The sequence below is a fragment of the Furipterus horrens genome, unplaced genomic scaffold (assembly GCF_987537825.1).
Source record: "Furipterus horrens unplaced genomic scaffold, mFurHor1.1.pri manual_scaffold_3, whole genome shotgun sequence".
Classification (NCBI taxonomy): Eukaryota; Metazoa; Chordata; class Mammalia; order Chiroptera; family Furipteridae; genus Furipterus; species Furipterus horrens.
Genome location: NW_028327173.1, coordinates 14,142,178 through 14,162,083, shown reverse-complemented (window position 1 = coordinate 14,162,083; position 19,906 = coordinate 14,142,178). Strand labels below are relative to the sequence as shown.

At 51.3% G+C, this 19,906-nt stretch overlaps 1 protein-coding gene across 3 annotated transcripts in view; it reads right to left on the bottom strand.

The window, feature by feature from the left end:
* Window positions 1–19,906, bottom strand: part of EPHB2 (EPH receptor B2) — a 164,051-nt gene that overhangs the window by 5,431 nt on the left and 138,714 nt on the right. Inside the window, exons 6-11 of one of the 3 annotated variants that reach the window (XM_090268759.1) lie at window positions 16,467–16,591; window positions 9,547–9,709; window positions 7,431–7,539; window positions 6,487–6,554; window positions 1,117–1,239; window positions 335–582 (exon numbers count right to left, since the gene is read on the bottom strand). In XM_090268759.1, coding sequence (XP_090124885.1) covers window positions 335–582; window positions 1,117–1,239; window positions 6,487–6,554; window positions 7,431–7,539; window positions 9,547–9,709; window positions 16,467–16,591 — 836 coding nt within the window. The remainder of the gene's footprint in view (window positions 1–334; window positions 583–1,116; window positions 1,240–6,486; window positions 6,555–7,430; window positions 7,540–9,546; window positions 9,710–16,466; window positions 16,592–19,906) is intronic. The other 2 variants (XM_090268760.1, XM_090268758.1) reach the window with 2 other exon arrangements.

The following is a 19,906-nucleotide window of genomic DNA, read 5'->3' as shown; positions in this document are numbered from 1 at the left end:
ACCTTTCTAAGCCTCAGTTTTCTCTTGTGCATGAGAAGGCTGTCTAAGGGCATGGATGGCAACAGATTTCAGGTTGTGTGCCAACTCTGATCAATTGGTCGTAGTTTCCTGGATTGAAAAGGATTCTGAGATTTGCCTCGGGTGTGTTTGGGAAGACTTCTGGGATTGATTAGTGATGCCTGCTGTGGCTAAGGGACTGGGAAGTGGCAACATGCAAGCCGTTCCTGATCTAGATGTTTTCCAAAACCCTTTCAGGTTCTGACAGTAGGAAGCTATGCCCACTACTCCTCTTTCTGTCCAACTCATGGTCCCTGACCCTCTTGGCTTCCCTTACCCGGAGGAAGGAGTCCAGGGAGCCGTTTTCCATGAACTCAGTGATGATCATCACAGGTGTGCTCTTGGTGACAACACCCTCCAGGTGAATGACGTTGGGGTGGTCGAACTGGCCCATGATGGAGGCCTCGCTCAGGAAGTCCCGGCGCTGCTTCTCAGTATAGCCCGACTTGAGCGTCTTGATGGCTACAAAGATCTCTCTCTTGCCTGGCAGTTTCAGGTGGCCGCTGCATACTTCACCAAACTCCCCTGGACAGACACACCGAGAGGCAAGATGTCACTTGCAAGGTGGAAGGGTCATCCCCCTGTTCCCTGTAACCTCTACTTCTGTAGCCTCCTCAATGGCCAACTCATCATCTTGGACACAGAACCCATTTGTGGAATATAGGGTCCCAAGGAAGTCCCAGCCATCTTTGAGAGTAAGAGTAAAACTCTTCATGGCTGTCCCATGGTATTTGGACAGGCGTGGGGTGAGGATGTAGGGGAACCTGGGGAGATGGAGGGAGGGACATGGGCTGAATGGTGAGAAGGACAAAGCACTGGACTGAGTCCGGAGAACTGGTTCCAGACCTAGTTCAATCTGTGATGTGATGTGCAAGCTCCTCCCAAGTCCCGTGCTTCAGTTTCCCTATCTGTTGATGGGGTACTTTTCCACCTTGGGCCCTGGAGTGTTCTCTGAGGCTCCTGCCCCACATCCTACCCTCTGTCCCAGGAGTACACATCGGGGTGGTCACTCCACTCATGGCTGAGGCCATAGTACCTGGGAGGGCACCAGCCACCTACCTGCTCCAATCACCTGCTCAATTTTGACACAGGAGATGTCAATTTCCTTGGCAAACTCCCGCACTGCGTCATTGGGGTCCTCGTAAGTGAAAGGGTCGATGTAGATCTTCATGCCTGGGGTCACTGGGGGATAAGACCAGGCTTGGTCACTTGCACAGACTCAAGATGCGGACAAATGGAAAGGCGATAGCCAGTCCATTCACGGAGGGAAACATACTCCCATGTGACCCCCGCTATGAACTGGGCAACCTCCTGCAAGTCATGTGACCTCTCTGGACCTCAGTGAGCAGAAGGGCACTGAGCAGACGGGCGAGGGGAACAGATTGCTCAGCAGGGAGAGCAAATAGGTTCTAGTTCTTGTTCCAAGTCTAACTGGCTAGTAATGAATTCCTGGAGCTGCTAAAAGACTCTCAGGACCGATGAGCAATGTCTGTTATGGGTGTGGGGATAAAAGGGAAAAAAAGGATGGATAGGTTTGTCACTCTTGTGATAGAGAATCAGGGATTCAAAGTAAAGGAAGAGGAAGTCAAGAAGGAAGGGAGAGAACTGTAACAAAAGTACAGAAAGAGGAGGCAATAGACCATGTTCTTGGGCTTCTGTTAAGAAGGTCTCCCTATAGTTCAAGGCCTAACTTAAGCCTCCTCTCCCCTCAGGAGACTTCAGCTGCCTCAGCCCTCCCAGGCAGCCCCAGAGCCTGGAGGGCTGCCTCACCAGTGTCTGAGTACCTGTGGCTCCTGGGGCCACCTCTGGGGTCCCCCACTAGCCAAGTCTTGAGCCTTTCTGGATCTCAACTTCCCTGTTAATCAGCATGAGTCAGGACATGGATATATTACTTCCTGATCTGGTGTGAATTTTTATTGTTTGATGCAGGGGAAGGAAGGAGGTGACTTGGATATCAGAGACCCAATTCTGACCCCAGCACTGAGTCCACAAAAGCATTGAAAGAAGGGAACGATGATCCATCCCTCGTTGCCCCTCCCAGATGACTGGTCTTCTGCCGCCCAGACCATCTGGCCCTCTCTCCCAGCGCAGGCCTCCCTCCCGCTTCCCCAGCTCCCTGCCCACCTACTCCCACTGCTCTGGAACTTGTGACTTTTTGGCTGCAGCTCTAGGAGTTGGGAGCTGGAGTCCCTGGGCCACAGTAAGGCTTGGCTGGTTGGTGAGTGGGGCCATCAACCCTGCTCAGCTGTGTGACCTTGGACATGTTAGTTGACCACTCTCAGCCTCTGTTTGTCATTCCAGGAATCTAGGAGGTGGAACCTCTAAAGAGGGGTTGACAAACTGGCCCATTGTCTGTTGTGCAGTAAGGTTTTATAAATAAAGTTTTATTGGAACACAGTCACTCACGTTCCTTTGGCTGCTTTCATGCTCCAGTGACTGAATTGAGTAGTTAAAACAGAGACCATATGGCTCAAAAGCCTAAAGTATTTACTATCTGGCCCTTTATGGAGACGTTTGCCAACTGCTGCCCTTACACACACGAGCTTTATTCTGGATTATTTGTCTGTCTAGCCCTTTTAGGTCAGGGTTTCTTAATCTGAGTCTGTGATCCACTGGCAGTCCCATGGTGGGTTGTGGGACAGGACAGGTGTTAGAGTCTGGTAACCCCTTAAAGTGGAATGCATTTATTTTTATTCCCTTTTTGAATTAGAAAAGTAATGAATGTTCCCTAGAGCCTGAACATTTTGGAAATAAATATTGTTGAGAGTCAAAGTTCTCCAAAAGCTATCCCTAAGTATAGATTTTTTCTGGATTTTCCTATCTTGCCATTTTATATACACACACATGCCAACTTTTATTTCTGTGGCCATAGGATCCAAAACTTTTGGCAGTCTCAGAGGAGCCTAAGACTCCCCATCCCCACCCCCAAAGAGGTTAAGAACCACCACCCTAGACTGTGGGGGTCTGGGAGGAAGAGGGGCACCGGTTCTTTCCCCATGCCCCCATCCCCTGGCGCACTGCACAAAGCTGAGCACAAAATAGACACTCAATGTCTAGCACTGAGCAGACTCCAGATGACAGAGGTAGAAGAATAGCAGCTGCCACTTACTGAGCTCTTTGTCTGTGCCCGACACTGTGCCAGGCTCTTGATATGCATTATCTCATCTCCTCTGCCCGACAGCTCTGGGAGGAAGGGATCATTATTCTCATTTCACACATGAGGAATCTACAGCCCAGAGAGGCAAGTCATCTGCTCAAGGGTGCACAGCTAGCAAGTGGCACAGTCAGGATTTGAGCCCAGGTCTGTCAGACTTGAGCCAAAGGCTTGTACTCTTAATCACCATGCTCACTGCCTCCTGGATGAAATCCAACCAGATCTGGTCCAGGGATCACCCTCCTGGAGTATTCAGCCATAACTCTTCCTTCCCCAGGCCAGCCCCCTTCAGAGCAGGGACACAAGCTCTCTGGAGATGACCAGCCTGTGGGACTCGGGGACTGCCTTTTAGCTTCCTTCCTAATAGAACTGGGGGAAGCCCTTTCTGTTGGGGCAGCTCAGGCAGCTAAGGAGGAGCACAGGTAGGAGCTCAAAGACTACTTGGGGGCTGCCAACCCATCAAATGCTGTCGTCAGACCTTGGCCAGGCGTGCTGACCAGAAGGGCTCTAGTGTTTCAGGACAGAGGCAAGTGTCTTTACTCAGCATTCCAAGCTCTCAGTGATGACCCCACTGACAGCTCTTGGTCCTCTACATGCCAGCACACACCTCACACTTTCCCACCTCCATGCTTTTGTTCAGGTGGTTTCCTCCACCTGGAACACCCTTCCCTTCACCTTTATGTCCAGATCAAATGCCACCTCCTCCGTGAAGCCTGCCTGGATCCCTCTAATGGAGACCTGTGCTTTCTCCTCAGGCTCCCGCAGCCCTGTCCCCACACCCACTCCTATGGCCTGGTGTGTGTGTGTGTGTGTGTGTGTGTGTGCGCGCACTTTATCAAGGTTTCCAGACACATGCCCAGAGCCCCCACCACCCCTTTCTGTTCCAGTGCTTTGAAAAAAAAAACAGCCCTGCTCAGACGCAGGAAGTGAGCTTGAGCTTTAGAATATGTTGCTCCATGAACAAATTCTGGGTTCTATTTTTAAAATAAGTCCCTGCTGTCCCCTTTTTTCTTGTTACTGACTCGATAGTGATGCTCTCAAATGGCTCCAGGTGACAGCATGTGCGAACCTACCTAATTCTAGCTCTGTCAGGTGTAGACAGCACAGGGTGGCTCAGAGTGCGCACCCTGGGTTTGCAGCCCAGCTCCCACCCTGGGCAGGACCTCTCAGTGCCTGTCTACTCACACCCACAGTGGGAAGTTACAAGGATTAAATGAATCAATACATGAAAAGCATTAAAATAATTCTTGGCACATAGAACACAGTCAATATGTTTAGCCACATCTACGATCATGATTTTATTACTTGGGGAATAGGAGGGCATGATGTAATTTATGACTTTTATTTTAATGTACAGGTGATTTTTATTTCTGGGTAGTTAAATTTGTCTGCCTTTTTCACGGGATCCTTCCTTTGCTTTTCCACTCAGAAAGTCCTTTTCCATTCACGTATCAGTTTAAATAGTTACCTAAATTGTCTTCTGGAAATTTTAATGGTTCAGTTATTTTTATATTTATGTCTACAGTGATTGTTAAGCCCAAGAATTTAACTTCGAACTGAGTTTTACCCAGAGGCTTAATATCTAGAATTCCTTGACTCTGCCCTTTCTAACACACCCACATCCAATCCTGCAGCAACGTTACAGGCTCTGCCTCCAAAATAGGTCAGAATCCAGCCACTTCCCACCATCTCCACGCTGCCACCCTGGTCTAGCCACCGTCATATCCTCCCTGGGTTATACTAACGGCCACCTCACAGGTCTCCCCGCTTCTGTCCTTGCCTGGCACACCTCAGCCTCTTCAGGGCATTTTCTACACAGCAGCCAGAGAAGTCCTATCAAAACTATCTCAGAGCACGACAGCCTTTTGCTCAGACCCTTCTAGAAGCTCCTCATTTCACTCTGAATGAAAACCCAAGGCCCTGCTATGATTGAGAAGAATCTGCCTATTGTGGCCCCTCATACTCCCTCCTCCTGCCTCCTCACTCTGCTCCAGTGACCCTAGCCCCTTGGCTGTTCCTGAAACCTTCCAGACACACTCCAGCCCCAGGGCCTTTGCACTGGCTGTTCCCTCTGCCTGGGATGCTCTTCGCTGAGGTATTGCTACATAGCTGACTCCCGCTCCTTACATAGCCCTGACCCCACCACTCTCAACTCGTTACCCTGTTCTACTTTGCCTTTTCTTCAGCAGCACGTTCATCTTCTAATATACCATATGCTTGACTCATCAACTGCATGTACTTTTTAAAATTCTCTGTCCCTTACACTAGGGTATAAGTTCCATGAGGGTAGGGCTGTTTGGTTTGTTGTGTGTCCCCAGCACCTATAACAGTGCCTGGCATACAGAGCAGGGCACAACAAATACGATGAATGGATATGCCGAGGGCGCCCTTACCCAGTGGCCACCTGAGGAACCCTAGGTCCCCCACTGAGTACAGTTTGAGAACCTATATTAGACCTACTTGGAATTCCTGTTCACTGAGTGAGGTCTTAGACACACCTTCTCCCCATCCCCACCCTCCATGCAGATTGTTGGTTCTGCCACAATTGCTGGTCAAATGGAGAGGAATCTACACTCTGCTTTTCTTTCTGCTGGGCCCCTTGGGGGGAGGTATTGCTCTGGGTACGTGTGGACCATGTGCTATGTGCTCTCAGCCCTGGCCTAAGGTAGGATGGGACAGCGGGGGAAGGGAGGCACTGGGTGGGAGTGAGTAGTCACCAGACGAGTTACCAGGAAGGAATGATACGGGGCCTCCAACCTCCCTTCTCTCTTATCTCCCAGGCCAGAGCCTCATCTCATTTGGGTCATGTACTTGTTCTAGAAACACGTGTCTAGTGACTACTATGCGTGGGAAGTGTGCTGGGTCTGGGAGGCTGTGGTGAGTGTCAGACATGATCCCAGGTCTCCAGTGTTCCTCTTATAATGTTGGACAGACAAGGGAGCGGCCATGACGGTGCAGCCAGGTGAGGGGCGCTGTGCAAACACAGATGCGGGCCCTAAGTCCCGGCTGGGTGGGGGCTGAGAAAGCCTTCTCGGAGGGGTTTGTGCATGATGAGGCCTGAGGGAGAGTAAGAGATACTCAGGTAAAGAGAAGAAGGTAGAGCAGTCAGGTAGAGGGAACAGCACATGCAAAGGCCAAGAGGTGACAGTGGGCTTGGCACGTTCAGGGAACAGCTTGACATTCAGTCTGACTGCATCAAGAAAGAAGGCTGGAGACGTTGCCAGGGAACAGACAGGGAAGGGCCCGGGGGTGCCGGCCCTGCTGGGGATACATACTGTGGCCGCTGGTGTAGTGCTGCAGCTTGTCCGTGTACTCCGAGTCAGCACGCTCAAACCCCCGTCTTCTGGAACAAGAGCAAAGGGCTGGAGCCACCTGGAAGTGCCCGGGGAGTTGGGAGCCACAGCAGGTGATAGGGAGAGGGTGGGCAGACCCTTGAAACCGCATCCCTGCCAGAGGCCTCCCTGCCTTCCCCTCACCTAGCAGCCTCACCCGTCCTCCTCCAACCCATCCCTTTCCACCTCTCCCACTTCAAGTCCAGGCTCACAATTTTCCGTGTCCCCTCTCCAGTCAAGCCCCTTTCAGAGTAAAGTTATCTCCTCTGGCCATGGGCCCTGACCCCAGAAATCCTGGAGCTCTGACCATCTCACCTTATGACCCAGTCTATTCTAAAGCGGGGAACTCTTTAAGGAAGCAGAGAGTCTCTCTCTGCATGCGCCCAGCAGCAGTCAAGGGCCCAGCCCACCTCCGCCTTTGCACGCACTGTGCCAGCCACTTGTATGCCCTTCCCCCAGCTCCTCCTGTCTGTGTCCTCTCCACCTTTCCAGCCTCCTCAGTCAGGGGGCCTCCGCTGAGCTCCACAGCCTCCCACTGACACTCTGCTTGTGGTCCTGCTCACGAAGGGGCCTCAGCTGCTGCAAAAACAGGGCGGCCTGCATTGCCCCTCCACTGTCCTGCCGTGCTCTAGCCCACTGTTCTGAGACGTTCCTCATACTGAAGTATCAGTGTCTCAATGTGCCGCCTCCTTGAATAGTGGACTTGTCAAGAGCAGTGCCTAACCCAAAGGGATGGGCTGCTAATGGTGGCCATTTAGGCGGTGGGAGGCCACTTGAGGGTACCCAGGCCGACCGGGGCTCTCCCTGTCCCTGTCCGGATGGAAACGCCTCCTTCATTCACAGACACTGTTCAGGAGGCCTGGAGGGGCTGGGGGACACCCACCCACCTGTTGCACACGATGGCGATGACAACCACGGCAATGAGGAAGACCAGGGCGGCCGCCGAGGAGCCGATGATAAGTGGCAGCTTCTCCTGGATGCTCGTCTGGTACTCGGCTGGGGAGAAAACACAGCAGTGGTCACACCTGGCTCTGGGCATCCTAACGTTCCTTCACCCTGTGGGGTCTCCGGGGATCCCAGGCTCTATTCCTGCTCCTCAGAGTACCTGTCACCTGCTCAGCTGGAGAGCTGGCTGTCGTTTGCTCACAAGTAACCTTGGACAAGTCTATGAACTGCTCTGACCCTCAATTTCTCATCTATAAAATGAGCATAATACCTCCATCTCAACATTGATATAGAGAGGCAGCTATAAGCACAGACCCTGAGGCCAGACTCCCTGGGTTTGAGTCCCGAGGGTGCCACTTACTACATGTGTGATCTCTGGTAAAGTGACGGATTTCTCTGTGGCTCAGATTTCTCATCTGTAAAGTGGAGACAATCATACTTCCCATTTTATAGGACTGTTGTGTAAAGCACTTAGAATAACATGTGGCAGAAGTAAGCACTCAGTACTATTATTATTTAGTGCTTTAAGGGTTGGTCACTGTGCTAAGTATGTGATGTATCTTGTTTGATTCTTAGAACAGCCCATTGATGCACTGCCTGTGTTACCCCATTTTACAGATGAGGAAACTGAGACTTAGTGAGGTCATGAAAGTGGCCAAAGCCAGCACTTGAACCCAGGTCGGTCTGACCCCCGGCTGTGGGCTTAAGTGAGATAATGTGTAAAATGCACTCGGCATTGGCCTGGCTCTTGGAAACCACTCAGTACATTCCCAGTGCCACCAACACCATTGTATTTCATTTTATTATTATTCTCATTTGTGTTCATGACCAGACAGGGGGTTGTCAAAGTCAGGGACAAGGTCAGTTCTGGGTCCTTAGCACCAGCAGACATTTGTTGAATTGATAAAGAAAGGATGCTGGGACAGTCCTCCAGTACTCATGTCATTAACACTCATCCAGGATGCAAGAGGGCTTAGCGAGGTGAGAAACGCTGGCTGTGAGGAAGGGGGATTTTACAGAGTTGTTGCTGGAAGAGATGGTGGCATAGTAAGGGAGGATTATTCTAAGGTACAGGCCCAGGAGCCTCTGAAATTTCAACCAGGCCAAAGCCAAGGCTCACACCCAGGCATTAAAGCTGATGCCAAGAAAGGATGCTGGAGCTTGGTCAGAAGGAAAGCTGTCCTGGAGCCTGGCTGAAGGGTGGAAGGGCTCCCACACTCACAGAAAGGACAACTATAATCTTAACTACTATTTGTTGAGTGTTACTATCTTTGAGACCTAGTACCAACCCTGTGCTATGTCCTATACATTCATCTTCATCCTTATACTAGTTTGATGATGATGATGATAATGAGATAGTTGTTATCATTCCCATTTATAGATGAGAAAAATGAGGCTCAGAGAGGTACAGTAAGTTGCTCAGTTAGGGCTGAATCTCCACCGTAATCTCCATCCATCAGGCATCAGAGCCCACATTCTTGAACTATGTTGCTCCTCAAAGATTATTAGAGTAGTAAGGGTACTTAGAGACCATGTGATCCTAGACTGGGAGACACACAATACATGGGCTGCAACCTCCCAGAGTAGACGTTACTAGCCCATTCTGGCACTTCTTCCTGCTGAACTCAGATGTGGCTTCAGAATTCTTCTCAATCCAACTGTAAGTCATCGGAGTGGTGTATAGATAAGATAGTTTTGTACTCTCAGATTGAATATGATGCTTTCATTTTATGGTTGAGAAAAATCTGAACCAGGAATGAGTGTGATTTGCTCAGGTGACTCTGCCAGTTAGGGCTGAGCTCCCAGGAGTAGTGGGAAAGGAAGTGGCCTGGCTGACGTGATGGTAACGGAGTATCATAGCCCTCCCCAGCCCACAGACTTGGCCGTGCGGTCCGTACAGTGCAAGAAGGCTCCCAGCCAGGAGGGAAGGAGGGTTGACATTAAGTAGCAGGGGCACATTTCTAATTTGCACAAAGGCACTTTGGAGGAATGGCGGCCCCAGAGTTCATTCTGTCTGTGGAATCAGTGCCCTCCTCCTGTGCTCTGGAAGCCTCTTACCTTCCGTCATGGTCTGGAAGTACATCTTGCCGCTGTAGCGCCCGTAGCCTGCCACGGTGCGTGCCCGCACCTGGAAGACATAGATGGCGCCGGCTTTGAGGCCCTGCACAGTGACCGTGTTGGTGGGGCTTTTTATGGCTGTGGCGTTGGACTCACTGAGCTCCTGCCGAGGAACAGAGAGGACGGTTAGCGAGATTGCTGTCCGCAGTGGGCCCAGAGTCCACTGACCACTCCTGCCACTTGGGGTGGGTCTGACCACCGGATAAACATCTGTGATTCCCAGTTCTTAACTCCCTCCCAGTAACAGAATCATACAACTGCAGCTTTTACATGTGATTTTGCAATGCTTCCCACAAAAGAAGGCCGAGTGTATTTCTCCTCCTCATGGATGCCGAGTTTGTCCACATGTCTTGCTTTGGCCACTGGAATATTCTAGAGGAGATGATGCAAGCGGGGGCTTTACATGCCCTTGCTGTTTTGCCTTGGCCTCCTGTGATCTTGCCATTTGCCATGAGCGGGGCTTAACCTGGGTAACAGCTCATTCCAGAAGGAGAAACACGTGGAAAAGACCTTGCCCTAATGCCTAGAATGAAACAGGGCCACCTCAGCTGACCCACAGACACAAACCCAGGAGCAAGAAAAACAGCCGCTTGTAGGTCACTGGATTTTTGGGGTCGTTTGTTGTGCAGCATCATCTCAACAACAGCTGACTAATACACATACACTAAGTGCTCACTATGGGCAGACTCTAGGGTCTAGACTGTGAGTTCTTGTTGACTGCTGGAAGCCCACATTGTTCACCTCTGCATCCCTCTCCCTGCCCTGTGCCTGAATGGATTAAGTGGGAGGACCCCCATCCAGCCTTAGCACACTTGAGTCAGGCAAGAATTAAGACCCAGAAAGTGAAAATTAGACTCAAGGTCAGTTGAGCTGCTTTAGGACTTGAAACCAGGCAGGAGCCACCTCTAATGTTCAAGTATTTAGGTACCCAGGACCTACTGTTCCCTCCCTTGGGAGATGCAGAATGCCAGCTCTGACCTGTGCACTGCCGGGGTGACCTGAGGAGCCTGGGATAGGACAAAGAGCCAGCTGCTGCAGTGGGGGCAGAGATGTGGTTGAATGGGAGGCAAATGATTACCAGCCCAGTTGATGCTCATTCAGGCATCTGTCAGCTGCCCAGCTAACCCTTCTCCAAACACCCTCTTTGCACTTGGCCCTGGGCTGGGCACTGGGGACCCACAGAGGTTAAACACAGGCCCTGGTCTCGGAGAGCCCAGTTCAGAAGAGTGAACAGTGGGGAGATCGTAACCCTTTGATGATCTGGGACCCCACTGAGAAGCTAATGGAAAGCTATGAACCTTTCAGCAGAAAAACACACACCTGATTGGACGTGCCAATCATGTGCATGTCAGGGATGCACAAGGCCTTGAACGCTCTCCTAAAACAATGAAGTTCAACAGGAGCAATGTTATTACAGACAGCAATTAGGTAACTACAGTGTTATTATTTTATTTATTTATTTTTAAAGAGAGGGAGAGAGGGAGAGAAACATCAATGTGTGGTTGCCTCTTGTGCGCCGCTAACTGGGGACCTGGCCCGCAACCCAGGCCTATGCCCTGACCGGGAATCCAACCAGTCACCCTCTGGTTCGCAGGCTGGAGCTCAATCCATTGAGCCACATGAGCCAGGGCCCATGCAATCTTTGATATATACTTATACTAAAACTTATTTAAAAAAATTCAAATGTAACTTTGATTTTATTTCACAGCCCTACCTTCCCTGGATGCTCTGAGGCTTTGCAAGTGCTGCTACCCCATCAGAAATACCCTTTCCTCCTCTGCCTAGCAGTTCCCTACTCATTGTTCAAGACCCAGCACAAGGGCTGCCTCTGCTGGGGTGACTTCCCAGCTACCCTCGCCAGAGGTTGCAGGTCCATTGTCTCCTCTCCTACTTATTGTTCTGATATAGACTTGTCTTCTCTAAGGACTCTGGGTTCCCTGAGGGCAGGGGCTTTACCTCATTCATCTCGGGGAGCCCCAGGCTCTGCACACAGTAGGTAGGTAGGTGCTCACTAACTACTGACATAGAGTGAATCTTTGACTATTGACAATCTATGAACCCAGGATGCACTACCACGCTTGGCCACTAAGTGCCGCCATCTAACATGGGATCTGCTCTGGCTGCCAAAGGGATGGATTCTGCAGACTGGGTGCCCACTTAGGCTGCAAGTTTCAAGTTCCTTATTATACGAGGAAGATGGGAGATAGCTGCCGGTGGCATAGGTGCCTTGGGAGAACGAAGGACCAATCTGAGTGGATTCCTTCTCTAATGTGGGGCAGAGGACCCAGCAGGGGACTGGAAGTCATTTCAAAGGCCAGTTCTTCCTACTTGCTTGCAATGTGACTTTGGGGAAGACCCTTCATTTCCTTGAGCCCTGTTTTCTATTCCAGAAAATGAAACCATAAATTCCAACCACTCAGGGTTGTGAAAATAAAATTTGATCAGTTAGTCCCTGGCACAAAGGAGCTGATCTACAGCCATCAACTTCCCCCTGCGCCCCCACCAAGAGTACCCTTATGTGAATAAGGATTAAGCACCAAGGGGTTAGAGGAAGAAATTTAGTATGAATTCCACTAATCCTTAGTTTGAGTCCTTACCCAGAGAATCACAGACTAAGGACCAGCGAGACAGTGGGCGCATTGCTTAAGACTTATGAGCCTCAGTTTTCTCATCTCTAAAATGAGATAACACCACTATGTGCCATGCACAGTGGTTGTAGAGATTCAACAGCAAATAATGGGTAAAGCTTTTAACATAGTCTAGCACAATTCTAGTAAGTGTTGGTTATTGCCATTGTTGTGATCATTGGCAACGTTCATTACATGGATTAATGAATGCACAAGTGAATGAATGAGCGAAGAAACTTCCCCATGTAGATACTGCTCCATGTACACTGGGCAATACCCGGAAAGCAGTCTGGACTTTCATTCACCCCCCTCCTCGCCCAACTTTTGCTCCTACATGAAGCTCCCTTCACGTCTGCCAAGTAGAAATTTCTGTTGAATAGGTATATAAATCGATGGGGCCTACAAGGGCCTAACCACCACAGGTGGCCTCACAAAGTGACTCTTCTTTTTGAGCTCTTGGGAGCCAAAGGGAACATGAACCCGTGCTTTGGGGCAGCTGCCAAAGGAGGCCACCTCCTCTGGGATGCTGGAACCGGTGGCAAAGGCTAGCCGTGTCTAGCTGACACCATTCATCAGCAGCCTCTAGAAGACTTCCAGCAAAGTGCTTGTCAGCTCCGGGCTCCAGGCAGGCTGGGAAATCCCCGCAAAGCTGGGGAGAGGCCAAAAGGAGAGGCTGCTCCAAATGAGCCCTTTCTAAAGAGGAAGAGGAAAAGTAGGAAAGGAGGTGGGGGTGGGGCCCACACGGGGCTGCAGGGCTCAGCACCTAACTTCCCTGCTTGGGGAGACCTAGAGCATTCATTAAAGGAATCAATTGCAGACACCAGGAGGATTCTGAAGTATTAGGGAAGAGTGGGCTGTGGACTTGTCAGAAATAAGTCTCACCTCCCTGAAGGCGGGGCTGACTCAGGAAGGTAGAAGGAGGTGGCTGGGATGTCAGAGCCTGCCCCGAGAGGTCAAGGACAAAAACTGCTCCTGGTTCTCTGGCTACCCCTCTGCCGGCATCTCCTCTGACACTTGGACCGACTCCTGTTTCTTTCTCCTTAAATCTTGCCATTCTCTTGGATCCTGTCCTTCTACCCTATTCTTCCTCTGCACAGTCTCCTGTCTGTTCTTGGCTACACCTCCCCACTCCTGGCAAGCACCATACCTACACCTGCAAATCACAAACCCATATCTATCCCAGGAAAAGACACCACCATCTACCGGGAGTTGACCATCACACTTCCCTGGTCCTTTGAGTTTCAAAATAATTGTCTGAATCTGTCAGTTTCTCACCATCTCTGCTGCCAACTCTCCAACTCCAGGCTACCAACATTTTCTCACTGGGTGTCCCATGAGAACCCTGTACAGGGTCTACCTGTGTTCCCGGGACCCTCTTGTAGTCTATTCTCCACAAAGCAAGGCACAGGAATCTTAAAGTAATCTGAGTCAGATCACATCATTCCAAACCTTCTGATGGCTTCCAATGGTACTTGAAATTGAATCCAGACTCCAAAGGCCTAGAAGGCCCACCTCAATTGGCCCTGCCTCCCTCTCCAAACTCTACCTCGACTGACCTCTCCCTTGTTTATGTCTCTTGCCACACTCGCCTTCTCTGTTCTGAGTGCAGCCTGCACATTCCTGCCCCAGGGCCTTTGCACATGCTGTTCTTGCCACTTGGATTGCCCCTGCTCTCATCATTTGTCTGTCTGGTGAACTCCTAGCTTCTTTCAAGGATCAGCTCAAATGTCATCTGAATGACTTCCTCTCACTTATGCCAAGATTATGGGCTCCTCCTTAGTGTCTCCATGGAACCTTTGCTGACCCTTCCGTGGCTTGTATCACATCCTAATGGTTACCTGTATCCGAACCTGACTTTTCCCCTGGACTGTGAAGGGAAGGCCTCCAGGCATGTCTGGTTACTCCTGGTATTCCTGGCACCCAGTCCAAAGTTGGTGACAGTGAAGGCTGAGTGAATCAATGTCCACCTCCCCACTGGCAGGCACCAAACTGGCCCCCAGGCACTGGCCCCTGAGAGGAGGGGATGATAGATGCAGGGCCACGCTTCTCACAGCCATCCCAGTCCTGTCCCTCTCTTGTCACTTATGCTGAAAACCCTTCATCAGAGCCTGGTCCTGCCCAACTCTTAAGGGTTATCCAGAAGTATCCCTGGGAGAGAGCTGGGAGGCAGGAGAGCCAATGAAGAGTGAGAGCACAGGTCCAAGTCCCTGCTCTGCCACTCAGCAGCTGGGTGCTTTTGAACAAGTTACACAACTGCTCTGTGCCTCAATTTCCCTTCCTGCCCAAGGCGGTGAATATCAACAGTAAGAGAATGAATGAGATAATGGAAGTGATGCGCTTAACATACAGTGAGCACTCATGAAACATGAGCAGGTGACGACTATGGCTGCTGCAAGGCATGCTGGTCCTCCACCTCTGGCACAGGCCTGGGGATGCCCAGGCAGCAGCAGAAAGTAGGGCAGAGCTGCCTCCTGGTTCACACCTCCAACTGCCTCCTTACTCCCTCCCATCTCGGTAGGAAATGGGTCGTGGGCAGGACCTGTGTCGGGATTCCTCATTTCCGATTCTGTCTTTGGGGACAGATACTTTTACTTTCATTTAATCATAAAGCTTCTTAATTAGTTTTTTTTCCTTTTTGAATTCTGAGTTGCTAAGCTGTCCCCGCCAGAGGAAGTGGACACGATTGCTCCTACAGGGCCCGGGCCTCTTGGGCCTGGCACCAGCTGGCCCTGCCACCTGGGATGCCCGGCTCCTTCAAGGCCCTCCAGAGCCCAGCAAAAGGTAGAGATGCGTCCTCATTCACATCATCTCTTGGGGACACAGCAGAGAAAAGGCAAGGTCTACACCCCTGAAGAACAAGCCATGGAAGGGATTCATCACTTATTCATTCAACCAATATTTTTCAAGTGTCTCTTTGGTGCCAGGCCCAGGGCGCTGGGGAGAATGTGGTGAAAGGGACAGATGTGGTCCCTGGCTTCTAGGAATCCATTGCCAAGAGGAGGGGATGAGCATGGAAACCATCATAAACCAGGTGAGTGGGGCTAGAGCGGGATGTGATGAACCCCTGAGACTCAACAGGGTTTGGGTGATGCAGGAGCTAATAGAAGGGGAGGGGATGGCTGGGTGTCAGGAGGTGGAGCTGTCTCCACCTCATTTCCTCTCAGTCCTAGCCTTTTCATCAGTTTGCAGTTCCTAGTGGGCTTGGCCTCAACTAAAGCACTTCCTGTAGTCATTTACACTTTAGTCTGAAAGGGAGCCCAGCGAAACCTTTTCCAGGGGCCCCTGCAGCTTCTGTGGCTGTTTGGTGCCTCAGAGAGCAGGTAAGAAAAGCCACCAGTCAAAAGAGAGTTTTCTGGGCCTCTGATGTCCAGCTGCTCTGTGCTGGTCCCCCGTACTGTGCGGGTCTCACATCCAGATGTGCTTAGCTCACCGGACCTTGCATCGTGTAGCCCTTGTCCACCGTGTGGCGGGCAGAGCAGAAGGAAGAGGAAGGGGAAGCACACTCTTTGCTGAGGGCCAGCCACCCTGCTGGGCACTATACCTGCTTTTTCTCTTTGACCTGTACAGCCCCCATGTGAGAGAGGTGGTCTCATTTGCCCTTGACACAGGAGGAAACTGAGGCTCAGAGAGGAAAGATATCTGCCCAAGGTCACACAGCTGGCTATGGACGGAGCTGGGATTTGAACCTACGGCTTCTTACTCCTAGTCCAATGCTCCTTCTACTACACCAGTGACTTCCAACCTTGAGTCCCTGGCTCCTAGAGGTTCCTGAAGGGAGTCATAAGGGTCTGATTGAAAAGCTCAAAGAGAAACCACTCTCTCTCCATACCAAGAGCACTCAGGCAAATGAAAACCAGTGTGTTAGCTGGCATCAGAGCAACACAGGAGGAAGCTCCACTCTGTGCAAAAACTCTCTTGAGCAGTTTCAAATCTGCTTCAGAATGGCTAAATGACCAGTTATTGCATAGTAGATGCAGCTTTTAGAAATCCAGGTCTTTCAGAACTTCAGGACAGCTAAAGTCAAGATGCAGGTATCTTGCTGGGGAAAGGGCTGTGACTGCTGCATTTTACTGAGATTGCTGGCCTGATCCCCTAAGACCGGAAAGGCAAGACTCAGTGCTCTTTCTGCTTCACAGGTGTGTCTCGTCTTACAGGACAGTAGGACCTGGGGACCCAGCCTGGGAGAGGCCATCAGGGAGGCGGGGGTGGGAAGAGTGCCAGATGCTTAGGTACCTTCTCATAATACTGCAGCTCATAGTCCAGGATGACACCATTGGGCTGGTCGGGCTGGGACCATGACAGGGTGATGCTGTCCACAGTGCGGCTCACCTGGTGCATGATGGACACAGCCGACGGAGCTGGAAGAGAGGTCAAGAGATCAGGGTTTGGGATGGCATGACAGGGTGCCCAGAGACAGCTGTGGGAGCAGAGAGGGAAAACACCTAGTTGCGGCCACACACCTCAGGGAGCCGACAGGGTGCAGAGGGACCTGTGCAGGGCCACAGATGCCCCCATTGTGGGACTCGGCCAACGTGACACAGTCCAAGAGGGAACACTATTTCTCCCTACACCTTGTTCCTTGTGATTTCACCTTCCAACAATGACGAAGAGTGGTAGAATGCATCCCCATAGATTACTGCACTTTTCAATCTTGAGGGGCATAAGCAAATTTGTGAAAACCCATGTTGCTGAGCACCAGCCCCCAGAGATTGTGACTCTACAGGTCTGGGGTGGGGCCTGAGCGTCTGCAGTTCTAACAAGCTCCAGCTGCTGCTCATGTTGCTGGCCTGTGGACCCCACTGGGAACAGCAGATTCAGGGTTGGAGAAGGGAAATGACTTGTCCAAGGTCACCTAGCAGGTGGCGATGGGGCCAGGACCAGAGCCCAGACCAGTTAGTCTAGTATATTTTCTACCCACTATGCTGCTTCTCCCAGCCTGGCTTCTGCCTGAGGTTGCCCCTCTCACTGCTCAGCCTCGCCTGTTCCTGAGGCCCTCAGGCTCAGTCTTGTAACAGAGGTACAAGGGGTTCCAAGAGGCGCCGAGGTTGCCGAGCAGGTGGGCCAGACCTCCAGGCCTAGGAGCTTGCCCTGTTCTGAGGCACTGGAGCGCCACGGAAGGACAGTGATAGGGATGGAAACCTGCTCCTCCACTAAAACACAAGCTGTCATCAAGCTTGTCATCTTGACAATCCCTGTATGTCCAATGATGCCCAGCAAAAAAAAAAAAAAAAGAAAAAGCAAAAAGAAAAAGAAAAAAGCTCCCACAGCTAACAACTAACACTTCCTTGTTTACTCTACGCCTGGTTCTTTTCCAAATACTTCATGTCAGTTAACTCAGTTAACCGTTATATCAACCCCGTGGGGTTGTTATTATTATAATACGCATTTTATGGATGAGGAAAGGGAGGCACTGAGGTATGAAGTTCCTTGCCCAAAGCCACCCAGTTAGCAGGCAATGGAGCTGGGATTTGAGTTCTTTTCCCTCCAGCGGCCGTGGCTGATGCTGGCTAACCTGGAAGGTCTGCGAGGCAGTGGACCTCAGAAGGTTCTGAGGACACTCTGGTCCAGATCCCATTCTGTTGCTGCAAAGCTAACTTCACCCGGCTCCTATTGACTCCCCTCACCCACCACCCAGCTGGCCCACCCTGGCCGAAGCTCTGGCTCAGCTGTTCGTGGGGGCAGGTCCCACACGGCCATGGGGGTCTGGGCCTGGCAGGCTTAGCTGGCAGCCTTGGGTTACAGGCAGCTAACCCGGCTCTGATCCTGTAAGCCCTGTGTCCCTGGGTGTGGCAAGGAGGCGGCATTGCTGGGAAGATGATCAAGGCGGGCCAAGGGGGGCCAAGCAGAGCTGGCCTTTCTCCCGAAATCCACGGGGATTAACAGCAGAGAAAAGGGAACAGCTGGATGTTCTTCCATCCCTCCTGCCGCCCGCTGCCCACCCTGGGGTGTCAGGTTTCCCTGTAAGTTGGTCTTCAGGGAATTCTGGTATTTTCAATTACCAGCCGGGCATGCCGGCAGGGCGATGGGGTCAGTGATGTCCTGTGACCCCTGCAAGGAGATGGAGCCCTAGGGAGCAAGCACAAAAGAGGCTTGTGGCCGAGAGGCGAAGGGGGGGGGGCAGCCAGCCAGGCAGGGCCTGCTTGGCTGGAGCAGGTGGTCAGGGGCCCTGCTGCCTCCAGCGAGCCCTGGGTGAGCATCCTGTCCCTTCATTAACTTCTGTGTGTGCCTCCGTTTCCCCCTCAGGGCATGAAGGGGTTGACCGAGGTGGTCTCTAAGGGCCTTCTGGGACTAGGATCCTTTGACAGGCAGGAAGTCTGGAGCCTATGACCCTGGCCCTGCTCAGCTTTGCCTCCATAGCCCTGAGCTCTGAGACCCCTACACTCTGCCTTTACTCTTTCACCAGTCAGAAGACTCCCTGAGCTTAGAGGGAGTGGGAAGTCGCTGGGTACTGGGCAGTCTGAAACCCCAGCCCCGGACTCTCAGATCCTGCTGCCTCTCTGACATCTTCACTACCATTGACAGCCCTCAGCGGCTTCCCACTGCACCCGGATAAAACACAGGTGCTGCACATGGCCTGCAAGGCCCGCCTGCCTGGCGCCTGTCACCTCCTGCCACTCACCCCCTGGCTCCCAAGTGCCATCCACACTGGCTGCCTTTCTGTTCCAAATCATACCAAGGTCGTTCCTTTCTCAGAGTCTTGGCCCCAAGGTGTTTCTGCTTGGTATCCTCTTCCCCCAAATCTTTCACGGCCAGCTCCTCCTCTTCATTCAGGTCTCAGCTAAACTGCTGCCTCCTCAGAGAGGCCCTCCCTGACTTCCCCTCCACCTTGCAGACCAGCCAGCCTGCAATAGCACATCACTTGTTCATTACTGTGCTCATGCTCTCCAGGGTCTGCAGCAGGAATACTTGACCCAAGACAGGGCTCTTAGAGTTTCTGGTTGATAAGAGGATAGCTGTTTGAGTGTTTGTCTCTTAAACCCATAGCAATGCTGTTAACTCCCAGTGATCCAACTGCAGTGCTGGATGACCTGATCATAATTCTCACAACAGAATTTCCACACATAAAACTTCCAAAAATGGGCCTTGGTCTCTTTCTGGTCGGATCAAAGTTAGAGTTGTGTGGGACAGAAAAAAGGAGGAGCTGAGAACTGGTGCTGGGGTGGCACTTTCCATGAAGAAAAGGTATTCTATGGCCACGACAGTTGGAGATCCACAGAGTTCTAGACCCCACTTTGTGGGATTCGCTCTGCGCACCCCTTTATCAAGGCTCTGAGAAGTCCTGCAGGGGAGAAACCTGGCGGTCAACGTCTCATTTGGCTTCAGAACCCTTTTTTCACATAATATACATGTCTTTTGGAACCAGTGGTTTGTGGAACACATTTTGGAACAAAACACAAACAAAAACAAAAAACCCAGAAAACAACAGCAACAACAAAACAGGTCCAAGAGATACATTTTTTTTCTTGAACCTGAGAAAATATCTTGTCTAGGGTGGCAACTGGCTACTCATCTGCTCGTTCATTCTTCCCTTAATTCAGTGTAGATTTACCGGCTGCCACACAAGCAGATGGAGTAGGGGTTAATCATTTCATTTTACAGATGAGGAAAGTGACAGTCGGATCAAGTCTCTTGCCCAGAGTGCCTCAGCTCACAGGCGGCAGGGCTGGGATCAG